General features: G+C 39.6%; 3 protein-coding genes across 7 annotated transcripts; 1 reads left to right on the top strand and 2 right to left on the bottom strand.

Moving 5' to 3' along the window:
* The first annotated feature begins 4530 nt into the window (after positions 1 to 4530).
* On the top strand, positions 4531 to 13128 carry LOC144712442 (endonuclease/exonuclease/phosphatase family protein). 4 transcript variants are annotated; one of them, XM_078586718.1, is made up of 14 exons: positions 4531 to 4685; positions 5109 to 5256; positions 6045 to 6156; positions 6245 to 6463; positions 6904 to 6989; positions 7667 to 7782; positions 7855 to 7935; positions 8019 to 8216; positions 8331 to 8457; positions 9093 to 9401; positions 9509 to 9635; positions 11994 to 12138; positions 12214 to 12291; positions 12721 to 13128. In XM_078586718.1, exons 2-11 carry the CDS (start codon positions 5149 to 5151, stop codon positions 9584 to 9586), a joined length of 1434 nt encoding a protein of 477 aa, XP_078442844.1. In that variant the 5' UTR covers positions 4531 to 4685; positions 5109 to 5148; the 3' UTR covers positions 9587 to 9635; positions 11994 to 12138; positions 12214 to 12291; positions 12721 to 13128. The 4 variants fall into 4 exon arrangements, with proteins under 4 accessions (XP_078442844.1, XP_078442841.1, XP_078442843.1 ...); XM_078586715.1 differs by having other exon boundaries at positions 8331 to 8482; positions 8893 to 9401; XM_078586716.1 differs by lacking the exon at positions 4531 to 4685 and adding an exon at positions 4809 to 4982 and having other exon boundaries at positions 8331 to 8482; positions 8893 to 9401.
* LOC144712444 (protein PSK SIMULATOR 2-like) lies at positions 6383 to 13830 on the bottom strand. 2 transcript variants are annotated; one of them, XM_078586720.1, is made up of 10 exons: positions 13450 to 13830; positions 12711 to 13036; positions 12167 to 12259; positions 11986 to 12076; positions 11781 to 11874; positions 11499 to 11596; positions 10560 to 10890; positions 10415 to 10491; positions 10290 to 10334; positions 6383 to 6522 (listed from the first exon to the last, which is right to left on the bottom strand). In XM_078586720.1, exons 1-7 carry the CDS (start codon positions 13639 to 13641, stop codon positions 10885 to 10887), a joined length of 900 nt encoding a protein of 299 aa, XP_078442846.1. In that variant the 5' UTR covers positions 13642 to 13830; the 3' UTR covers positions 6383 to 6522; positions 10290 to 10334; positions 10415 to 10491; positions 10560 to 10884. The 2 variants fall into 2 exon arrangements, with proteins under 2 accessions (XP_078442846.1, XP_078442847.1); XM_078586721.1 differs by lacking the exons at positions 6383 to 6522; positions 10290 to 10334; positions 10415 to 10491 and having other exon boundaries at positions 10642 to 10676; positions 10787 to 10890.
* Positions 13831 to 13912: 82 nt separating this feature from the next.
* Positions 13913 to 16256, bottom strand: LOC144712443 (glycine-rich protein). Its single transcript, XM_078586719.1, has 2 exons — positions 15065 to 16256; positions 13913 to 14204 (listed from the first exon to the last, which is right to left on the bottom strand). Exons 1-2 carry the CDS (start codon positions 16156 to 16158, stop codon positions 14162 to 14164), a joined length of 1137 nt encoding a protein of 378 aa, XP_078442845.1. The 5' UTR covers positions 16159 to 16256; the 3' UTR covers positions 13913 to 14161.
* Between the last annotated feature and the right edge of the window lie 2680 nt (positions 16257 to 18936).

Raw genomic sequence — 18936 nt, 5'->3', positions numbered from 1 at the left:
TTTTGTTTAATAGATCGATTGAGAATCGATCGATCACGCTTCCGCATCTATGGAATGTATTTTTCATGGATGAATCAAACTACAGAACCCAACAAACCATGTGTTATCTACGTAGACAGTGGCTTATTACAAGATAAGGGTTTTTGTCATCGATGAACTCAAGGAACGTCACTCTGAATATAATAGAATCATTTGAGTAGCTCAAAATCTAGATTTCATTTTAAACATCTTTATGTACGGTTTATTTAACCCATGCTTAATACAAGTTGAATGACTATGTTGGTGAGTATGTTACTGTAAAAGTATATGTTGAGCATGATATATCTTATCAGATTCATTTGGCTTTCCATAATATACCCCAAGTGAATTATGAGATTTTGATATACCCCAAATGAATTACCCTCAAACATCTATATGTATGGTTTATTTAACCCATGCTTAATATAAGGTGAATGACTATTTTGGTGAGTATGTTACTGTAAAAGTATATGTTGAGCATGAATTTTGGGTTCTAAAGTTAATTTTGAGATTGATGAAGAAATCAAAATATTCCACAGTAGAATACTTAAATGGAATCGAACGGCATCATTAAAATCATGAAATGAAGAACCTATGCACAGATCGTATCCATGATTTCTTGGATCCTAGATCAAGATGATTTGAGTTGGTCAAGTGTGCAGTCTCTAGATGTAACCACACTATCCTCCGCACATCGAATCTCCTACTTCGCCTTGATGAGATATGTTCACCCTCCGTCGTTACGTAGTCTTGATAGCAGCGGGAGTGGAGAGGAGGTGTGGGGAGAAGGGAGAAGAAAGAGATGCCCCTAAACAATTCTCGCCTGGGTGAATTTTGTTTAGGGTTTTCCTCTATTTATACTAAGTGGGTATTTTTCCATAAAAACCTCAAAACTTAAGTATATTCAAAAGACCATTTGTGTGTGACCCCCTAGGCCCATGCATTAGTCTACTTAACGACTTGCGCGGCCCAATAACCTTTATTGACCTTACAAATTAATGGACTATATCATCATATAGATTAATAAAAGTCGGATTGGTTTAATCTAATTGATAGGTTAAGTCTCTAGCACATGGGGTGTTAAGCTACAAACGAGTGTGTATCGACTCAATCATGGAATATGTTCATCATCGGTTACCATGTATGTATAGTCCCTTGTCCGCTTGACACTCTTAGGATGACTCAAGGTATGGTCAACTATCAAATCCTAATCAGTCATCCGAGTTCGAAAATCATCAAAAAACTCTTCTCTTGATATTTCACTCCCTTGGTCAATGTCTTCATCACATCGTCTTCCTTGAGCTGTCACCTCTTATACCGAGGGTGGACGATCCCATCTTGACCACACAATCGTGTTCGTGAACTATTTAATGCACCCAAAATAAGACTATTTATAATCCTATGATTAGGGACATGTGGGTCATAGTCAAAGTACAATTGTCTGTCCACAAGACGTCTTTGGTGTCTCAGGTCTAAGGACTACTTACATAAACGTGACATGAAGCAACCTGATTGGCAGTTTGGTATAATACCATTCAGGGATTCCTATGATCAATTTAGCAAACTCTTTCCACTAAAAATCACCCACTATCTATCCTTAGTGTCTCCTCACTAATGGCTACGGAAATGGACATATTCATCATGAGTGACACTATATAGTGATATTATATTCAGATATTTTGATCTCTTTATTGATTATTCTATGAATAGGAATATTTTAAAAACAAGTTTAAAGACTAGTGATCTCCAAATTATGATCTCATCATAATTCACTAAGTCCAATCATGTATTCATGGACTTCATTATAAGCATCACACGTGCACTATGATTAATATGTTTTATTAATGAAACGGAACGAGATATAGAATGTGTGATTGGATTGTTGGCCATATATATTTCCATCAGGCCATACTCTCAAGTAGGAAGACATGGACATTTACATCATCTCTCTTCCAATACCTAATGACTAATATAATAACCCAAAGTCAAGTTAACTCTAATTTTGAGTCACTTTCTTATTTTCCCAATTCTATCTATACCTCAAAATTGTTTCAAAAACTATGTATGTTTATAAAAACACAGAGAAAGAATAAAGAAAGAGTTTTTCTCCTAGAATGAAATTCAAAAATTTTCAGAAAACTGTAATACAAATAAGTGTAATGATCTTAACCATTTAATGTAGACATTAATATTTCACATTTGACCCGATAAAATATTTGAATTACAACACAAAACCATCATTACTAATTTGTCTTTTTCAAGAATCAATATTAGTTATTTATCAAATTTCAAGTTATATTTTTTCAAAAATTTAGAACACTAGGATTTTGTCTCTATAGTTCAGTAAGATATATAGTTTCACATATTTATATGTTCTTCTTGTCCAAATATTGATTGCAAATGTGGTTTAGAAATGGTAAAAAATTAACTGTTTGAATCTGTGTTGAATTTTTGCGAAGGATATACACTTTGTTTGGAATATAATTATATTTTGGGAACTGAATTTTTAATTAAACAAGGTTTGGGATATCACATTTAAGTTATTATATTATAATTTGATATTTAGGTGATAGATATAGAGATTTGGAGAATCGTATTAATGTGGATACATTTGATTAACAAGATCTTACTGAATTACTTGAGATTTGATAAATAACTAATATTGATTCTTGAAAAAAAAATCAGGAATGTTGGTTTTGTGTTTTAATTCAAATATTTTATCAAAGACAATATGAAATATTAATGTTTATATAAAATTTTGAAGATGGTTATATTTATTTTGTATAAAAATTTTCTGAGAATTTTCAAAGTTCATTCTAGGAGAAAAATCCTTTATTTGTTATTTTTTGTGTGTTTTTAAAACATAGATTCATATTTTTAAAACAATATTGAGGTATAGATAGAATTGGGAAAATAAGAAAGTGACCGAAAATTATAGTTAACTTGACTTGAGGTGATTATATTATTACATGTGTTCTGATGACCTAACTATAAGAAGATTTGAGACATCATAAAGGATTTGGAGGCCAAAGTAGGAGGAGATGATTTCTCAAAACCTTGTTGCTTTAGTTTATTAGATCATTCTTTGATGGTATTTTGAACTTTTTTTTGTGGGTGTACCTTGTTATCTAGTAGGTTTTGCTACTAGGGTTTAGACATTTGATTGGGATATAGTGGTATACATATTGGTTAAGAGATCTTGAATAGAGGATTGAAGAATTAATCATTCATTGGTACATAAATAAATATATCATATATTTCTTCAATCTCACTCTCTAATAAGTTTTACATTGGGATACCAGATATTTTCTTAGATGATGAAGTGATATTTTAGATTAAATAATGCACTCATCTGTTAGGTTAATCTTTATCTCATAGAAACCCTATTATAGAATCAAAGTTTACTGAGAACTAGAATTTTAGTTCATTTTTAGCAGTAGATCCTATGTATAGGGAAAATTATTTGATGCCCCCCAGTTTAGATGAAATTTATTTTTCATGTTGATAAACATGATGGTGACTTATTATGGGAGTCAGCATTCCCTTATGGAAGGTAGTCAAAGTTATGATGAGGTGAATGAACATGAATACTCAAAAAATTATAAAGCTATGGATATAATATTTGTGTATGAATATGTCAAAGCATGAGATAATTTCATCTCTCAGCAAGTTAGAATAGAAATGGAGATTTGGGATAGGACGTGGACTATCCATGAAGGAACGTCGTAGGAACCATTGTATGTAGTTTACTAACTTTGAACAGCCCTTGAAGAATGGAAAGATTTTCAAGGATGATAGGAAAAATTGACAATTTAGTAAATTCAATGAGAGCATTAGGGTATAAAGTTTCAATTTCATATTTGTAGAAAGGTTGTGAGGTCACCATAATAGGAATGAAACATGCAGACATTTTATGCTTTAAAGTAATAAAATGTATGCTCTTCATTAGACATTTCCCTTTTTCTAATATACTAGTATCCTCTTCTAGATAGGGTAGATAGAAAAAATTGATGATACCATACATGCAGTTTATCTTATATCAGGATTCATGTGTTAGAAGAAGAAAAATTAGGTTAAAAGAGGACGCTCACAGATTAGAAAAGGAAAATGAGAACCTAATACAGACAGCACTAGGTTAAGATGATTGGACACTGAAATTAAACTATCTAATATCAGATTTCCCCTAAAGTCTCTCGCAATGTGTGTAAAGTGGAGATTTCTTACAATTTACATACATTGGGGGCCAAATTCAACATCAAGGGTGCCACGGATGTTAATAATTGAAGGGTCAAGTTGATCAATGGTGAATTACACATTCTACCCAGCTGTAGGTTAAGATGATTGTAGATGCTGTCATGCTGACATGTTTGTTTTGATCAAAGTTAGTTCTATTATATTGAGCTCATGTCAAAAGGTAACTTGCTCAATTAAAGGATTAAGGTCTTTCAAAATAGTTTAAATATATATGTATCCATGCACTTTATAAAAATTTTGATGGACAGTATATGAAATTTGGCAGAGCAGTAGGAATCTTTATATATATATACTGGTCATGTGTAAGATCGAGAGGGAAATTCCCTTTGCTTGCATGGATCATGAGGAAAACTCCGAGAATATCAACAAAACTACCATTTGAGCTTGCTGTTGCGGGGATGGATTCATTTATGGTTCGATTGGCTTCTGATTTTGATTTTCATATACTCACTTTGTTATTCCGAGATTCGTTCCTTGAATTAAAGGCTTAGATGAATTTACATTTCCTTCTGTCAAGCAATAGCAAAACATTTTTGACCTACGTGATCAACGTTCCGCGAATAAAGATAGATGGATCGAAACCGACACTTTGGTCGGATTCCAACGAAAAACTATAGATTTCTTTCACATTCTCTCGATCTTCATGGAAAATTGGTGTATTACAGAATTCAGGGCAAGATTTGACGCTTCGATGCCAGATTTTTTTCTCGGTATTGTCTGAATTAGGGTTCTAATCATTCATTTATGCATATCATTCCTATTCTGGATTGGGATCAAATACGGGTAATTATTGTTCATTTCGCTAACGTTTTTTCCTTTCTTGATTGATGTTACAGTCGTAGATTGTGGGAGGACTTGAAACCACCGTGGACTGTTATGAAGATCGTGACATATAATGTCAACGGGCTGAGGCAACGCGTTGTGCAACATGGCTCCCTTAAGAAACTCCTCGATGCACTTGACGCGGATATCATATGTCTTCAGGTTTTTACTTCCGAATTCTCGTTGGATGCAATAATCATATTATTTTTCCCAGAGTCATGATCATTGTGGGCAATTCTTTTCAATATCTCAATGGAGTTTTGGAAACTGCCAAAATTATAATAATTTTAGGATTGGTTCAAGAGTTTAATCTGCTCTTTTTTAGTGTTTGACTGTTTCAAATGTTTGATTTTTCTTATGAATTCTGAGAGTATAACATGTAATCGTTGATTTCTTTTGAATCGTTGAGAGTATAACTTGGGTTTTTTAACACTGTTGCCATTGACATTGACGATGACAAGTATCTCGGAAGGTCGATGCGGTCTGCCAATGTTAGCCATCAACTTTGTAAAATTCTTGTTAAAAAAATCGTCAACCCCGTCAACGTCGACGAGTTCAGTTGACATTTAAGATGACTTGTATGGAAATGTGGACGGTTGAGTTCAGGAGTATTGCCGGCATGATGATTTGTTTAACAAGAATTTTGCTAAGTTGGTAGTTACCATTGACATTGACGATGATGACTATTGCGGATGATCGTTGCGGTCTGTCAATGTTAGCCATCAACGTAGGAAAATTCTTGTTAAAAAAATCATCAACCCCATCAACGTCGATGAGTTGAGTTGACCTTGATGGTGACTTGTATGGAAATATGGATGAACTACGACGTCGACGGCGTGTGATGCTGAGGACATCATCAGCAAACTGTCAACCAACCTATTACTATGATTAGACCTGTCCAGTTTGGGATTATGTATTATTAACTTCCAATGTGTTTGAATCCACTTCAGGAGACAAAACTATCACGACAAGATCTTTCAGCAGATGTAACTATGGCTCAAGGGTATGAGTCTTTCTTCTCTTGTACTCGAACCACTGAGAAAGGAAAAACTTGCTACTCGGGTACGCCTCTCAAAAAACTTCATATTTCTTATTTTTTCTTTCTTTCTTTTTTTCTTTTTTTTTTGCTCAACTTTTTTGGTCTGTGCAGGTGTGGCAACATTCTGCCGGGTAACCTCGGCATTTTCTAGCCAAGAAACTTCTTTGCCTTTGTACGCAGAAGAGGGTTTTACTGGCCTTCTTTGGAAATCGGGTCGAAAAGAAAACATAAAAATAGACTTCTCACTTGATGGTCTACAAGTAGGAAATGAAGATCTGTTCAAAGTGGACAGCGAGGGGCGTTGTATGATTACGGATCACGGCCACTTTGGTAAGTCATTCGCATGGATTTTGACATTCATTCATGCGGGTTATGATGGTTCACAGCATCTGTCAAGAGCAAGAAGCAAGACATAAGAGAGCAGGAAACGTTGCATTTTTTCGGAGCTTAAACTCCCACTAATGCGAAAATTTTAGGAAATTACGATAAAATCCCTGCTTCTAATAAAATTACCATGTATTGAGAAGTATGAGCGGAATCCAAAATGTGAGTTCGATGTAATTAATCTGACCTTCGAGTCATCTCTGCCTTGCTGTTTCTCAACATCTTTTATATTCCGTATTTTAATGTTTAAGATTCCCATTATTACTATTCTTGAAAGTATTTATAGATTGAATAGTTTTAATTTTGTGATTTGATGGATTTATATCTTCTTGTTTATTTCATTTTTATCTGCCGGAGCCTTGGAGCTAATGAGTGATGTGATGCAGTTCTTATCAATATTTATGGCCCTCGAGCTGATGAAAATGATCTGGAAAGGGTCCGTTATAAGGATTTGTTTTTCAAGATTTTACAGGTAAGCTTATGTATCATGTCTCATTGATATAAACTTTACTTTTAATTCGGATTATATTAATAGCGAGGTGCCTTCTAGTCAGTTCGTTATTTTCAGAAAAAAAGTATCTCCATTTCGCAATTATTATCTTGGTATATGATCTTTTTAGGTCCTAGTAGCCATTGGGAAAAATTTTAACACCCCTGTCAGACCCAGTGTTTGGACCCATAGATTTTCCATAAATTACTTTTATGCCACAACCTTATCCTCATTATATTTGTCTACTCTGATAGAGACCTCAATGTAGGTCCCAATCGAAGAAGCCATTTTCTGAGAGAGAAGAGAGGATAGAGAGATCAATCAGAGACGCGCAGAGAGATTGATCTATAGGAAAGCTGGCTGGATTAGTTTATTCTTTGAAAGCTGGCTACAAATATTTGGAGGAAACTACTTTTAAAGGTAAATGCCCAAAGTACCACTTATAAGTTGAATTGAAAGGTACCCTTGAGGCCAATAGGATCATATCACTATATGTTCTGGTTTACGCTTTCACTCAGCCTGGAGATCTCCTTTCATCCATAGGAAAATTTGCATTTCGAAGCAATCGTTTAAACTTTTGAATGATGGAGATGATTTAATCCTTAGTGCCTTAAATGCAATCATGCTGCTAATTAATGGATTATTTCTGAAATGTTTAGAGAAAATGGGAGTCTCTGTTAGGTCAGGGCAAGAGAGTCTGTGTTGTCGGTGACTTCAATATCGCCCCGGCAGCTATAGACTGTTGTGACCCCAGACCGGGTTTCGAGGATAACCCGTAAGTCTCTGTGGCTGCAAGTCTCGACAGGTTTCTTCAAAATCAAAATCTGACCTTGGTTTCGGTCTCCAGATTTCGGAAATGGCTGAAGTCCTTGCTGAAGGAATTTGGAGGTTCTTTCGTTGATGTTTTCAGAGCTCTACATCCGGAGAGGTGTGATCTAATTATACTAATCATGATATTTAGTGGAAAGTCCTGTAAATTCCTGAAGGGTTTGATTCACTCTCTTGATTCAGAGAAGGGGCATACACGTGCTGGCCTCAGAACGTCGGTGGGGAAGAATTTAACTATGGGACAAGAATTGACCTAATTCTTTTCTCTGGACCATGCTTTCATCAGAGTGATGACGAAGACGGGCACACTTTTTTACGCTGCCATGTCAAGGAATGCGACATTCTTGGGCAATTCAAGCGGGGCAAGGACAACATCGTCAGGTAAATCATGTCATCATGAAAGTATCGATATGGCAGCTCATTTTCTGATGATGTATGGCAAAACATTACCTCGTATTTTATATAAAAAATTATAATGTCAATTTTCATTGACAGATGGAATGGAGGGAGGTGCACTAAACTAGAAGGCTCTGATCATGTTCCTGTATATATATCTCTAGCGGGCGTGCCCGACGTTCCAGTGCACAACACTCCATCCCTGGCCGCAAGATACATTCCAGAGGTACGCGGATGGCAGCAAACAATTGGTGAGGATCCAATTTCTCATAATTTCTTGTTTGAACTTAGCCATCTGTTAGACGATAGAGTGAGGATGTGTGTTCCAGGCAGATAGAACAGAATGAAAGTAAAAAATTATGGTCTAGGAGTTCTTATCGCCTCTCCCTCACATACGTGTGACCTAACCAAATGAAGACCCCAGGAATAATCTGTCTTGGGTTCTAATACAATCTTGGGATATATTGATAGAAACCTTGATATAAAGTTCCAATCGAGGAAGGGATTTTTGCAGGGAAGAAATGTATTGGGGATCGAGGACCGAACGATAAGGCACGAGGGTAGACAAGAGAAAAACTAGAAAGGAAACTTTCCTTTCTCCAATATTTCTCAGCAGTCTCTATTTTCCTCTATTTATCTTGAATGATATTGTTCTATACAGTGCCCTTGCTCCTGAAGAGGCCTGCACAGACTGACCCTGAGAGGCAGGAAACTGATGGCTCAACATCTCAAAACAGCCAAGCATGTTTTGGATCAGGGAACAACAGTCAACCATCAAAACTACAGAATGTCGGCCTGAGAGCTGGAAAGAGAATAGATAAGAGGATGAGTTCCCAGCTCACTATACAATCTTTCTTTCAGAAACACGAGAGCTCTTCAAGTGATAGGGCCTCGGCGTCAGCCTCGGCCGTGGACGTATTCTGCTCTCATGTCCGCGTATCGGGCCGAGGCGGCAGCGAATGTTCAGAGTCTACCGAAGAAGAGGAAGAAGAAGGAGAAGGTTCTCAAGACAAAAACAGCTTTGCGCTGTTAGAGTGGCAGAGGATTCAAGCCAGAATGCAGACGAGTCTACCTCTATGCAAAGGTCACAAGGAGCCTTGTGTTGCGAGATTTGTAAAGAAGTCTGGCCCGAACATTGGCCGTGGATTCTACGTCTGCGCTCGAGCCAAGGTGACTCAATTTGTTCATTCATTTTTTCATTCGTTCAAGAAGAAAATTTAAGAGGCTCATTCATTCATTAATTCCCGGGCTTATGCATAAGTTTCGTGTCAATCCAGGGACCGGCTTCTAATCCCGAGGCTAATTGCGGGTTCTTTCAATGGGCATTTCAGAAAGTCAAACCGAAGAAAGCTTAAATTCTACAATACCAACTATGCTGCCGTAACTACATGATCCAGATAAGAGGTATGTGTCACTTTGATTGCATAAACACACGGGTAGGGTAAATTTTGGGCTGCACAAATGAATAAAATTTATACAAATAGAGAATGGTAACTAGCGGTCCAACCCATCAATCACGTCGAGAACCCTCGTTCTGTCCTCTTGGAGTTCTATCACAGAACCACTGTCTTTAACAGTCGGGGCATGACCATGGCTTAAGCAGCGGGTCATCCCCTCTTTGGTCCTCATTTTAGACATCCAGACGCAGCTATTGCTTCGCCGCAGGACTGGACTTCTGGCTGACCATATACCTTCTAATGCCTTCCTGTCGTCCTCAGACAGTGGAGACAGGGGCAAGCCTGTCTTTTCACCTACCAATGACTCTGGGTTCTTCTTCTCCCTTTGATGGTGACAAGGTTTTAGCTTTCCCCTCCCCCCTAAACCCCATGTCTTAAGTTGGATCCCATAATGGTGAAGCCAAACTGCTAACTGTAGGATGAACTCATCTGTCTTCTCTCTGTTGGCGTGATGAAGGGTCAGGATGCGGGCCACGTTAGACTGGCGTATTGGTTTGTTGAATTCGATGCTGAATCAGAGCAAGGAATAATATTTACCCCCCAAAATTTATATTCTTGGAAAAAAAAGAGTTGAGAGCAGAGAAATAAATAGCGGACTGACCTCATATTCGCCCATTCTCCAATCCACCCGAATCCTTGATGCGCTCTGTAAGATTAAAGAATAAAACGTTAGTCATGGCACGCGTTTTGGGATGGTTAATCTCGAATATGAGAGAAGATCCGCACTTTGATGTACTATCAGCCATTGGAGCAAGCCATTTGAGTATCTTCTGCATCTCGACTTTAATCTGAGCACCGGACATCTGAAATTTAGAAAGATATTTTAATTTTCCTAGTTTTCACCGAATATTTTTCGTTAAAGTAGTTGTACCTCTTCGCTGACGTGGAAAGATTTTAAACGGGAGCGCAGGGCTGCCTTCACAGTTGAAGGCAGAGCCTGGTATATAGTGTCCCTTGTAGTGGTCGGGAAAGACATAGGTAGAGAAACCTAGTTTCACAGTAATTTTCATTTTCAAACAAAGAGTTGTATTTTTTGTCCTTTTTGGTTCAGCTAATTTCCCAAGAAGGTGAGAAAAAATTAACTGCTTGGGGGCTCACCGCGTTATCTATCAAACGAATGATATTGGCATAATGCCGAGAGAGTCCCAAAACTCCCAGTCTAAGTGGGGCATAACAGCGGTGGCTGTTGGTGGCGTTTATATCTGCAGCAATCAACGAAATCTAATTATTAGGTCCCTTTGTTAGGAGTAGGAATTCTATTGTAATTTCAGACGTAGACATGATAGACCAATGAAATTTGAATAATGAAATTCTTAATAAAAGTTATTTTGTTTTAAAATGTCTGCATCTCTCTCTGAACTTTCGCCCTCTTATTTTCCTTGTATTTCTACTCTTGGATTTTTTTTTTTCACTCGTAAAGTTTTTTCTCCGCCACATTTTCTGATTCGCGGATATTAAGGATATGAACTGTGGAAAAATCAGAGGAACATGTTCAAGAGTAGAATGAATTTAAATGAATAATAATATAGCATTAAGTTTGCATGGGTGATACCTGTATGTCCAAATGCTTCTTGAAATTTTTCATAGAGAGAAGTGACGATGTCAATGAATTTCAGAAAGCCAAGAAGCGGTAAAATTTAGTGGAATATGTAAATTCGATAGAAGAATTAGTTGTATCAAAAGTTTGAAATTTCACTTGAGATGTTTGTTGAGTGATTGGGATTGAAGCTTTAGTCTGGGGAAAAATTAGGATTATCCAGATATTATTTGGGATTATTTCTTGAAGGTAATTTTTCTGAACGTATCTTACCTCATCTAAATTCTTACTCCACGGAGTTTTCTTCTTCAAAGTCTCCACCAGCTTCCTCTGGCGTTTCAATTCATCGTGCAAGGGCATGAAGTGCTCTTCTGAAAAGCGCACAGAAAAATCAATTATTGCCGGTTTCTCTCGATGAAATCAAAGTTCATTTATCATAGCACCATATATTCTGAGCGCATCAGATATTGGAAGAAAAATAAAAGCACCTTTTGTGCTTCCTAATGTCAGGATTACCAATTAAGAAAAAAAAACCAATAAAATCCAATGTCTTACCTCGTCGGCCATGAATGGGAGAGCCATCTTCTTTAATCTTCCGCTGATAGTCTTTTTCTAATCTGTCTAATACATTTAATTCGTGATACAGCTCCTAAAAATATGAAGAAAAAAGTTTATTAGACAGAGAGATTTCATGATTCGTCTTTTTGTTCATCGCCAGCCCTTTTGGCAAAGAAATATGACAGTGACAAAAAATACTTACGACTGTAGAATTTGCCAAAGTTGAAAGCTGCTGCATTGCTACATCTGCCATTTCCTTCGGCTCCGGCCGGGGCATGGTGTCCGACTCCAACCTGTTTATCCCGCAGTCAACCCAGAATGAGACCTTGGATTGCAGCAATATCCTTGATTAAACGTCTGAATCCTCGCAATTTCTACCTTACTTTTGAAAGTATCGGTCGAGATTATGCAATTGAGGGTTTTTGCACAGGTTTCCAAACCGGATCACTTCTCTGCAGAACAAGTCCAGTTCCTCCCTGCAAAAACATCGCGCCAGATAAAATCAGGAGTAAGTTCTACATCTTCAGCTCTCCGAATCACTCTTGCTGTCTGTCTCTCTGCTTCTATCGCCCCTTCTCCATCGGTTTGTCTCTCTCTGTTTCTCTCTTTATACATGAATATTGTTGAAGAAGAACATTCTGCTTAAAGATGAAAAGTAGCCCCCTTGCTATCAGCAATAGCTTTTAGCATTGTTGGAATGCGCTTGAATCCAACATGGTATCTGAACCTGGATGGAGGTGCAGAAGCAACACCCTGCAAGCTTGGGTAATAATAGGCCAGCTGCAGGTGTTGTGGGGAGTGTTAAATAACAATATCCTGCTTAAAAATGAAAAGTGTCGCCCTTGCTATCAGCTATAGATTTTTAGCTCAGTTGGTAAGCACCTGAATCTATCATAGATATATGGTGCTCACTGTTTTTAATCGCACCTTTTGTCAGCTGCCGAGATCCTCATGAGCTCCTGTGGGTCGGAGGAAACCAGATTCTGGACGCCTACAGAGTGCAGAATCTCACTCTTCAGCAGTTGAACATTTTCCTCAGAGAGAGACTGCATCAGATCTTCGGCCCTACTGATCGTGTTGGCCACTTCAAATGCCAAGATGGAGATCTTGTTCCCTCTGTGGTTCATCGAAGGCGAGAACCCAATTCCGGGGTTCAGATGCGACACGGTGCTTCCAAGAGTGTCCAGTACTTCGACGGCCTTCTCTAGCCCAATAGCTCCAGCTTTACCCCAGATGGAGCCCACTTCGTGGACCTGCATCGACCAAAACAATATTTAGAAGGATTGGCTCATCGAAATCTTGCCCCGAGAAATGTTAAGAATTGACTTTTAGTTTCTCTGTTCTTGCATCGGTGTTTGATAGAAGATTATAGTATAAGGTAAGCGGTCATGATCGAATTTCTTTCGTTGCGGGTTTTTTTACGGGTTTTAAACATCGGTTTGATCTCGCTCAACTTCCTGTGATGATTTTTCTAGCAATTTGAATATCTGGATGGCTTCTCCCGTGTTTGGAACAGATAGTCTACGCGAATGCGCCGATTCCGTTCTCCACGAGTACTACGACTCACACGAGATGTCTCCGGTGATCAAGTCGTCCGGATCAACGCTAATAAAGAGATCAATGCGTGGCAGATCGCGCAGAGGAAGAAATTGGCTGCTCAACTGACCTTGCTAGCCACCGCTCGGCCGGGAGACATGCAGATCAACTCCGCAGACAGGGAAAAACCTCCGCCAACCTTCCTATCGCGACCGGGAGAGAATCCAGAAGCGTCGGCGGCGAAGATCAGATGCGCGAACGACGGCTCCTCGGAAACCTTCCTCTTCCGGCCCTCTCGCCGGGACGAGCAGACGGCTCCCATCGCTGCAACCTCGATGAAGACGACGATCACGATCGGCGGAGAGATGAACAAGGAAAGGCGAAATCGAGGATCTCGCTCCAGATCTGCGGCGATCTCCCCGCCAAATACTCGTTCTTCGCCTCCCACCAACAACCGACGTCATCTTCTCACCTGATCTCTTCCTCGGCCGCGTCTGAACGCGACTTCTCCCAAGCGGCTCGACGGCGACCTCACCCTCCCCTGATTTTCAAATCTGACGTTTTCCCGCCACCACCGACTATTTATATACGAGTTTAGAGCGTCCGCGAAAGGGACAAGAGAAGGCAAATTTCAACGAAGAAGCCACGTCCAAATCGTACAAGACACACATTGACAGATTCAAAGCACACGGGCGAAGAATTCAAACTCTGCGGGCTCGACAAAAATTAGAAAAAAAAAGAAAAAACGGAAGCAGATAATTTTTTTTAGAGAGAAACCACGAGCGAGATCAAACTACCAAAACTCGGCCACCCCTCTTCAGGACGGGCTCCAGACGATTTTTTCAGCTCTCGCCCGCCGCCGATTCCTCCTCGCCCATCTCCTCTCTGCAATCAACACCCGATTCCTCGTTAAATTCGATGATTTTCGGAAAAATCTTGATAAAATCGCAGTTTTTTTTTCGTCAAAACTGTGAGAAATCGGCAACCGCCCCCCCACGAACACCCAAAAACAGAATTATGATGTTGTATATAATTAAATCTTGATTCAATAGCAGTTTTTGTGTACATAAACCGCGATTAAGCCCCAAGAACACCCAAAAACAGAATTATGATGTTGTATATAATTAAATCTTGATTCAATAGCAGTTTTTGTGTACATAAACCGCGATTAAGACCCAAGAACACCCAAAAACAGAATTATGATGTTGTATATAATAGAATTTTGATTCAATAGCAGCTTTTGTGCACATAAACCGCGATTAAGCCCCAAGAACATCCAAAAACAGAACTATGATGTTGTCTATAATAAAATCTTGATTCAATAGCAGCTTTTGTGCACATAAACTGCGATTAATGCATAAGAACACCCCAAAAAAAGAATCCCCAATTGTCTAACATGATCAACTATCGTGCTTTTAAGAAAATCCCGATATAGTCGCAGTTTTTTGGTACAAGGCAGCCGAGAAAGTGGCAAACTATGCCCCCCCAAAGAACACCCCAACTAAAACATCTAGCGTTCTAGTCAAAATAATGATCATGCGTTTGAGAAAATCTCAATTTAATAGCAGTCTTTTGAGTAAAATCTAAATAAATAGGCAAACCATTGCCCCCAAGAACACCCCAACTAAAAATACGATGTTTAAATCGAATTGACGATCACGCATTTGAGAAAATCTTAATTTAATCACAGCCTCTTGAATAGAATCCGAATAAAAGACAATAACGGATGAAATCTTCATACAAACCTTTGCTCGGGAGAAACTTCCACAACATCCGGCTTCCTCCAAGAGCGCTCGGTTTTCTCGGGAACTAGGGTTCCTAATCCGAACCCCTTCTTCGATACAGACTCCGATCGCTCTTCCCTGATCTTCACCGACTCCAATCGCTCTTCGATCTGCTTCCAATCCTGCCCCTTCTCAGCCAAAACCTCTTCCCGAGGCCGAGCAGCCCCAAACGGATTCAAACCCTTGTTCTTAACAACAACATTCACCTCCGGGCGATGATCAACAACCTCTTTGGTCGAAGAATTCTGAACCTCGGGTTTCTCCAGCGGCAAAGTTCGCGGTTGAAGCTTGAGCCGCGGCCTCTCTCCGCCGGCGACTTCCTCTCTTCTTCTTCCCCACGATTCAGCGTCCCCGGGAGTCGAATCCCTGCTCAGAGATTCAAACCCTCGGCGATCTCTGAATCCATCGCCGTTTCTCCTGATCTCGCTCTTGTTAGAAAGCCAGCTATCTTGATCATCCGCGCGAGTCTGCGATTCGAAGAACCCGCCGGCCCTCTCTCTGCGCTCCGGCGCGATTGAGCGCTTGTTGGCGCCCCAATCGTCGACCTCGTCGGCGCGGGACGGCGCAAGATCGCGGCTTGGCCCGCCCCGGCGGCCGTCGTCGGAAACCCTAGACGAGGAATCCCAGCGGGAGACGGAATCCTCGCCGTTGGTTCTGGATCGGCCGAATCCGCGGGAATTGCCGAGCTCCAGCTCCTCCGCGGACCGCTCGCGGGGGGCGGTGGGCAGCATGAGGCGTTCTTCGGGGGTTAAACCCTTGGCCGGCTCGACGAGGGGCGCCGGCGGGGCCGCCATGGCTCGGACCTGGAATTTGCCCGATCCGGCGTTGATTCCGCCGCTGCTGGCGCCGTTGTTGGTGAAATCGGCGAGGGAAACGCGCTGGGGCTTCTTCTTCTTGGGGATCCGGGTGGCCGCGGCCGCGGCTAAGGAAGGGAAATCGGGGGAGGCTTCGACGGAGGGGGTTTCTTGGTGCTCGAGGACTTCCATGGCTTCGTGTTCTTCCGATTCGAGAGCCCAGGCGCCTGGCTTGCCCCACGCGGAGACCGTCGTCGTCATCCTCCTCTCTCGCTCGAGCAAGCTCGCAGGTAATTTCTCTGGTTTGCCGCCGGAGGAAGAGGAACGGGTATCGCTGTAGCCCTCGCCAAGGGAAAGAATCGTTGGTTTTATTTGTTCTGGTTGCCGCGGGCGTCTCGGTGGATCATCCCCGCCGTCCGATTTCTCTTACGTGGCCCTTTCTGGGCCGTCCGATTGGCCTGGAAGCGCAAGAATTATCGGGGTTTATCTTTGCGCCTTGGTGATCTCACGTAAAGCGAAATTTTAGAGTTTAAATATTAATTATTTCTTTTTTATTGATTCTACTTTTCATGTAGATGCATTGCCACCATGTATGTTTACGTTCATAAGTAGAAGCTTACGTTCGGAAGTTTATTTGTTCTGGTTGCCGCGGTCGTCTCGGCGGATCATCCCCGCCGTCCGATTGGCCCGGAAGCGCCAGAATTATCGGGGTTTATCTTTACGCCTTGGTGATCTCACGTAAAGCGAAATTTTAGAGTTTAAATATTTATTATTTTTTTATTTTTTATTGATTCTACTTTTCATGTAGGTGCATTGCCACCATGAATGTTTACGTTGATAAGTAGAAGCTTAAGTTCAAAAGTTTATTTGTTCTGGTTGCGCCCGCAGGGCGTCTCGGCGGATCATTCCCGCCGTCCGATTTCTCTTACGTGGCGCTTTCTGGGCCGTCCGATCGGCCCGGAAGCGCCAAAATTATTCGAGGTTTATCTTTGCGCCTTAGTGATCTCACGTAAAGCGAAATTTTGGAGTTTAAATATTAATTATTTCTTTATTTTTTATTGATTCTACTTTTCATTTAGGTGGATTGCCACCATTAATATTTACGTTCATAAGTAGAGGCTTAAGTTCAGAAGTTTATTTGTTCTGGTTGCCTCCTGGCGTCTCGGCGGATCATCCCCGCCGTCCGATTCCTCTAACGTGGCTCTTTCTGGACCGTCCGATTGGCCCGGAAGCGCGAAAATTATTCGGGGTTTATCTTTGCGCCTTGGTGATCTCACGTAAAGCGAAAGTTTAGAGTTTAAATATTAATTATTTCTTTATTTTTTATTTTTTATTGATTCTACTTTTCATGTAGGTGCACTGCCACCATGAATGTTTACGTTAATAAGTAGAAGCTTATCTTAGTATTATTTTAAGTTGTAGAGATTAAAGTCATGACGTAACTTTTAAAATCATGACAAGGGATATTAAAGTTTAAATATTAATATATATTTTTTTAATGTAGGTGCATTACCACCTGTAACCATGAATGTTTACGTTATGTCAGCATTATTTTAAATTTAAAAGATTAAAGTCGTGAAATACTTATATTGCATTACAATTTCTGATGATGCAGAACTGTATTTATTTTTTACGATTGTGGTAGAACTGCCTACCTGCACTTGCATTTCCCTATAATAATTATACTTCGGAGTTTACATCAAGATCTCTGAGATAAGTAAGTTCGTTGGGGTTAAACTAGGTAAGTTAATGTTAAGCCAAAACTCTGTGACTCAAAATTTTACCAGAAGACAGTTTATTGAAGTTTATATCTAACGAAGTATTGGTCCACTCTGGTAGCTTAGATAAACATAAATAAGTGACATTTGCAGGCATTAACATATTTAAACATTTGATGGTACCAAGTTGATGGTTTGATGGATTGGCTACTACTTTTTTAATTTTAGGTATTGATATAGTTTTTGGCGCAAGAACAATACAGATGCTCATTTTATCAAAACAGCTTTCATCAAACAATGTTTCCATTCAATAATAGAGTGTAACCGAATCTAAAGTTTCTAAATGTTCCCCGCCTAAGGTAAGGAGGAGGGGGATGAATTAGCTTCTATAATACTCATGCACTGAAATTATTCTTTTGCTGAACAAGTGGGAAATGGAATTTTTTTTGACACTGAAGTCATTTGTTTTTTGCAGCTACTAATTAAGGAGATAATATCTCAGAAAATTAGTACACAACTTATGTCATTAGTAATGCAGAAAGCACACACAGCATGTATAGTAAATAAACAAAATGAGAGACACGAATGAGGTAGACAACAGAAATACACAATTTTCTTTAGCTGTTAGGACTATTCATTCGTCAAGTCTAAAGGTACTAGCTCTCATTTTTTAGGATACCTTAGTGGTAGATTTAATTATTTGATTGATGTGGATTTCTAAATTATAGTAACTTTAGATCATTTTCTAAATTATAGTAACTTAGTGGTAGATTTAATTATTTGATTGATGTGGATTTCTAAATTATAGTAACTTAGTGGTAGATTTAATTATTTGATTGATGTGGATTTCTAAATTATAGTAACATTAGGATTCTCAATAAATCTGAAAATGATCTAAAGTTACTATAATTTAGAAATCCACATCAATCAAATAATTAAATCTACCACTAAGCCCCATATCCACTAGCCGAACATCCACAAAATCAACATACCAATTGGCAAATTTGAGCTCCGTCACTCAGTCTGATTTAATCCCAGCTGACTAGCATTATCCTTTTTTCAGATTTTCAATTAAGCTCATCAATTCTTACTTTCTTAGGGCTTAACGATGAATTAAGGAGTTCAGCCACTAATCCATCATTGAGTTATATTGCTTTCTTCACAAGCAGATAGGACTGCTTATCAACTCAAAATTGCATCATTGGTGTATCAGAGTTATCTTCCCATCCATGATCCGACGGCCCAGATTAATCCGGGGCAGCTTTCTCTCTCCTAGGGTTTTCACGCGCGAGGAAGAGAACTAGAGAGAGAGGGGGCGTCC

This window comes from Wolffia australiana, chromosome 14 (genome assembly GCF_029677425.1).
Source record: "Wolffia australiana isolate 7733 chromosome 14, ASM2967742v1".
NCBI classification, from domain to species: Eukaryota; Viridiplantae; Streptophyta; class Magnoliopsida; order Alismatales; family Araceae; genus Wolffia; species Wolffia australiana.
This window is presented reverse-complemented; position numbering and strand designations above follow the sequence as displayed.